Here is a 6,000-nt window from a genome sequence, read left to right as displayed (position 1 = left end):
AGAAAAAGCATTTCACTTACAAAAATCAAAATGTTTTGGGACTTTATTGGATGAAATGTCACAAGTTTCCACTGAAAATTTCAGAAAAAAACCCCAAAAAACAGAAAAGTACGTTTTTGCCATTAACATTTTTCACGGCAGTAAGAGGAAACATTTTCTGACCAGGTCTAGGAAGAACATGTATGGAACCTGAAAGTTACAATAAAAGGTGGCAGAACACATATTAATATAATTGGATAATTCTGATGTGTCCTGGATACTCAGAGGATGATTAACAACTGGCCAGTGTGGTGTATTGACAGGACAAGCTATCATTCTAAGTTTGTGAGGGGTTTCCTGCTCCTGATAGCAGGCTAGGGGAATCTGTAGGGAATTGTGTGGCTTCGGCATTCAGTTTACATAGAGCCAGACTAGGATACAATGTGGTGAGTTGTGTTTCTCTCCTTAGGAAGCAGCCTGCTTTGTCTCTCTCTGGTTTTAGGTTCTTGTGTGTTATTCTCAGAAATGAATGTAGTGTTATATTGCTGCCTTCCAGCAAGAGTATTTTATGTTTTTTATTTAACTTCCCTGTGTATAACAGACAGCAGTGGCACAACCTTCTTCTGCATACAAAAGGTTGTAGGGCATATGCATAGGGAAAAGATGTTTGTTTCAGCTCTCTTCATTCTAACTGAATTTTTCTGATGTCTTTCCCATTCTTGCCAGGTAGGACATGACCAACCAAACCTCTGTGACTGAATTCCGTCTTCTGGGATTTTCTGACATCCGCGAGCTGCAGATCTTGCACTTTCTTGTGTTCCTGTTTGCTTACGTGGCCGCCTTAATGGGGAATTTCCTCATCATTGTCCTCGTGACCCTTGACCATCACCTCCACAGCCCCATGTACTTCTTCCTCAAGAACATGTCGTTCTTAGACCTCTGCTACATCTCTGCCACCGTCCCCAAATCCATGGTGAATGCCATCATGCAGCGCCACTCCATTTCTTTCCACGGCTGCTTCCTGCAGTTGTTTTTCTTCATCATGTTTGGGACAGCAGAGTTGGCCTTGCTGACGGTCATGGCATATGACCGCTACCTGGCCATCTGCAGCCCTCTGAGATACAGTACAGTCATGAACAGCAAAGCATGTGTCCAGATGGCTGCAGGGTCCTGGCTTAGTGGAGCACTGTATTCAGTGTTGCACGTGGGTAACTCATTCAGTTTACCTTTCTGTGGGCCCAACTTTGTCCACCAGTTCTTCTGCGACATCCCACCCCTCCTGCAGCTCTCTTGCTCTGACACGCAGCCCAACAAGGTCCACAACATTGTCTTAGCCCTCTGCTATGGCTTTATCTGCTTTATCTTTATCTTTGTGTCCTACATTCACATTTTCAATACTGTAGTGAGAATCCCCTCTGCAGAGGGCAGGTATAAAGCCTTCTCCACATGCCTGCCCCACCTGATTGTAGTCTCCTTGTTCGTCGGCACTGGATTCTTCATGTACATGAAGCCAAACTCTAGGGCCCCGTCCACTCAAGACATGTTGGTGCCTGTGCTCTATGCTGTTGTACCACCAGTACTGAACCCTATAATCTACAGCCTCAGGAATAAGGAGATAAAAGCAGCACTGAGAAAAGTGAAAAGGCAAGGGTGGAACATGGCCACATATTTCCAATGATCTGCTAAAAAAATTTCAGAAAAGCATAACAGAAGGTACCCAGATACTATAGCAATGGGTGAAAAAATAAATAGCTGAGGTTGGGATTATTAGATAGATAGATGTCAGCAAATATAAGTTTCTTCTATTTTATCTTACTCCTAGTGCTGCTCAGAAAGCATCCTGGAAATATTTTTTCTTATGTAAAAGTTAGACTTTTCTTAGACAATCTCAAAACCAGTGTGTGACCTTCAGTAAGTCATTTGAATCTCCCTATGCCCCAGTTCCCCTTATGTAACATGCAGGTGATTGGGACCAAAGGTCAAAATTTCAGAAAAAAAATGATGGAAGGGAAATGGAGGGGATAATGGAAATGGGGTATTTTGTCTTGATCTGTAGGCAGCCGACTCCCTGACTCCCTAGGCGGCTGCTTTCCAGATCAGTCTGATTTCCCCGGTGTGCAGCTTGGCTCCCAGAAGCCTTCTCCACCTATGCCTCAGACATCAGGCCTGTCCGTGACTTTTACTATATATCCCTGACTAAAACTTGCAGGGGGCTGCACGGGTGCACCGTGGGTGCTGGGGGAGGGCAGCCTGAGTGCTGGGGGGGAGGTGGGCAGCAGCACGCAGGCCGTGCTGCCACTGGTGCTGAGGGGGTTGGCAGGGCTCCCTACCTGGCTCCATGCCTCTCCCTCCCCTCCCCAGCAGCAGCAGAGTTTGGGCATGGGAGGGGGTAGGGATTGGGGCATGGGACGGGGTGAGGCAGGCTCTGGGTGGTGCTTGCCTGGGGGGATCCCTCACTCAGCTGCTAGGCAGAGGTGTGGCAGGACTCATTGGCCAAGCAGACCAATCCCAGTCGTGAGCCTAACTGCAGGAAAGTGGATAAAGCTTCATAAACAGTTATTATAACCTATAGCAGCAAATGTTGATGGAAAAAGGTATGAAAGGAAGACAGAGAGATTGGATTAGTCTGAAGAAAAAGGCCTCCTGATATAATCAAGGACTGTGTTAAGATCTCATGCCTGGTACACAGGGTAAGTGTGGGACTGGAAATCAATGGACCCAAATTGGTGTCAGAAATTAGTTCTAAATGATGGACACAATAATTAGAGGATCTTTTTATCTCTTTATCTCTTTATATCTTCTGGTCCTTAAAAAGAGACTTCAGAGGGAAAATTGAGGGATGGGGACACAGATGTGGACTCTGGCTGACTGAAAGACAAGGAAAGGGGAAGGAGTGAACTTCATAATCTTGGCTGCCACCTCCAGCATCTGCCAGGACCCCAGTGTCCACCGTCACACCATTGGGCCTTTTTCATCCTAATCCTGAGAGATATTCTCATCAGACCAGGCCAGAGAGAGGGATTTAGATGCTATCGCCCATTCAACTGACTCCAGCTCAAGCTCAGCCACTACCCGAGATGGGAGACTTTGCTGTTCCCCCCCACTCATATGCCCTTTTCCTTCCCCACCTTTTTCCTTCTCTTTTTTCTCCCTCTCCTTTTTCCTTCTGTCTATTAAAAGTCTGGCTTAGCTGGCCAAGATGGCATCTTCTGCAACATTTCTGTAAGCCTTTGACCAAAGAGTCAGCTAAAAGCAATGTCCAAAACAGCCTAAGAACATAAGAACGGCCATACTGGGTCAGACCAAAGATCCATCTAGCTCACTATCCTGTCTTCTGACACCAGCCAATGCCAGGTGCTTCAAAGGGAATGAACAGAACAGGTAATCGCCAAGCGATCCATCCCCTGCTGCCCACTCCCAGCCTCTGGCAAACGGAGGCTAGGGATATCATCCCTGTCCATCCTGGCTAATAGCCATTGATGGACCTATCCTCCATCAACTTATCTGGTTCTTTTTTGAACCCTGTTATAGTCATGGCCTTCACAACATCCTCTGGCAAAGAGTCGCACAGGTTGACTGATGCTGGTACAATTTGTCAAGTCTCATTGTGACTGGTAAGACCATGTGCTGGACCTGTGTTTTTCCAGCGGTGAGGTTGTGAGTAAGAGTCAATGTCAGAGACAAAAGCTGCATTTTCTACCTTGGCTGTTCTTTTCTCTCCCCTCTTGCATGTGCTTGATTTGAAACGGGATCAGACTTTAACGAGAGACGCAACAACCCCAGCACCAGCCCATTTGAACTAATTTCATTTATTTTCCTGAAAAAGAACAGTTATCGCCATTTTTGACATCATCCAAAAGACAGTCAGAGAAGTTTGTTTTTGTTTTTCTTTTCCATTCCAAAGACTCTCTCCAGCTAAAGGGAAAATGAACAAGGGATGGTGCTAAATGAAAGCCTTACTTAAGATTTTGCATTTCAAATGCTTTACCTGTTTCCCCTTCTTCTTTGTATCTTTAATAAAAAGTTAAAAGGATTTTTAATAATGAGTTTGCCATGACACTGAGCAGGCTGAGGTCTCTGTATACCAAACCCTGAACCGTGTTTAAAATGGTTTCATACTGGACAGTGACTGGATCATGTTAACACCTTTGACTCTTTGGGCCCATTTCTTCCATCAAAGTTAATACAACAGAGTTCCATCTTCATCTACAGCCGACCCAGGAAAAGCCATTCCTTGGCCCTCAACAAAGTGGCCAGGGTCCTAAACACATTGGGAACGCCATTGCAGAACCTGATCATCTGCAGCCTGAGGAACATGAAGGTGAAAGGGGCCTTGACAGACACCCTCAGGAGGAAGCTGTATTTCTTCAAGGAACCCCAGGGCACTTGACTGGGTCTCTAAGAGGGGAATTGTGTAAAAGCCGAGAGATAACATTTTCAAAAGCACCTAAGCGACTTAGGAGCCAATGTCCCATTTTCAAAAGTGCCTTAGTCACTCCAGAGCGTAAGTCCCATTCAAAGTCAGTAAGATTTAGGACTAGATTGGTAATGGTACTGAGGCATCTAGTGGGATTTTCGAAAGCACACAGGCATGTAAAACTCATTGATTTCAGTGTCATGTAAGTGCAAAGGTGCTTTGGAAAATCCTACTATGCACCTAAATGGCCCTCTTATGGCCCTATTAAACTCATAAGCACCTAAGTTGTATTTGAAAATGAGACTTAGGTTCTTAAATTAGATGGCTTTGAGAATTTTCCCCAATGAACAGAAGACACTGTCGTTGTGGGTATGTCTACACGACTATTTTTAGCTGACTAGCTCAGTCAAAGCTAGCACAGATATTTCTGCTTGAGCTGGAAATTACACCTGCAGCTGCACAATAGACAAATCCTGACAGTGTGTGTGTGTAAGAAAGAGAGAGAGAGAGAAAGAGAGAGAGAGAAATGACAACTAGACAACCTATAGCGAGGTCAACACTATAAAAGATTTGCCAATATAGCTATCCTGGCAAACTTTCCTAATGTAAATACAGCTTTTGCCAGCTTTGGTTGCTATAGTTTAGACCAGTTGTCCAAGAGAAATTAGCTATACAGGAATGTTATAGGTTTATTCCCCACTTGGAACTTTTGGGTTCCAAGATGGGGACCTGCTTGGGCTCCTCTAAACTAATCTTAGTCTAGATCCGGTTCTGCTGCCACCAGTTAAGTTTAAAGTGGGTAACACACTGCCTGTTCCCCAACCTTCCTCTGGGGAACCCAGATTCAAACTCCTTGAATCTCAGCACCAAGGGAAATAGAACATTCCCCTCTCCCCCTCCTAGTCCTTAGGAGAGATACCTTGATTCAAACTCCTTGAATCAAACAAAGAGGGATTCACTTTTCCCCCTCCCCTTCCCCTGAAAATTCAAACAAGGGAAGAAATCAATCAAGTTCTAAAAAGAAAAGATTTTATTAAAGAAAGAAAAAAGTACACTATCTCTGTATTACCAGGATAAAAATATACAGAGTCTAGCTTATAAGAACTGGAGAGACTTCCCCTCCCTCCTCCTCAGAATAATCAAAGTAACAGCAAACAGAAATAAAGAATTCCTTCAGCAAACACACAATTGCAAATATAGAAAGCAACTCAAAAGACTAATCCGCCTTTTTAACTAATACTCACTATACTGGATAGTAGGAAATACTCCAGGAGAACTTGGAGACATGTCTGGCCTCTCTTAGATCCAAAGAGAGCACGAACACTCAAACAAAGAACACAGACAAAGCCTTCCCTCCACAGAGATTTGAAATTATCCTGTCCCTTGATTGGTCCTCTGGTCAGGTTTTCATCAGGTTACTGAGCTTGTTAACCCTTTACAGGTAAAAGAGACCTTAACCCTTACTAAAATGACAACTAGACAACCTATAGCCAGGTCAACACTATAAAAGATTTGCCAATATAGCTATCCTGGCAAACTTTCCTAATGTAAATACAGCTTTTGCCAGCTTTGGTTGCTATAGTTTAGACCAGTTGTCCAAGAGA

The 6,000-nt window shown here is 44.3% G+C and overlaps 1 protein-coding gene across 1 annotated transcript; it reads left to right on the top strand.

Moving 5' to 3' along the window:
• Positions 1 to 712: 712 nt before the first annotated feature.
• On the top strand, positions 713 to 1,657 carry LOC123347354 (olfactory receptor 14A16-like). The gene has a single exon (XM_044984767.1). It carries the CDS (start codon positions 713 to 715, stop codon positions 1,655 to 1,657), a length of 945 nt encoding a protein of 314 aa, XP_044840702.1.
• Positions 1,658 to 6,000: the final 4,343 nt, after the last annotated feature.

This window comes from Mauremys mutica, chromosome 13 (genome assembly GCF_020497125.1).
Source record: "Mauremys mutica isolate MM-2020 ecotype Southern chromosome 13, ASM2049712v1, whole genome shotgun sequence".
Taxonomy (NCBI): domain Eukaryota; kingdom Metazoa; phylum Chordata; order Testudines; family Geoemydidae; genus Mauremys; species Mauremys mutica.
This window is presented reverse-complemented; position numbering and strand designations above follow the sequence as displayed.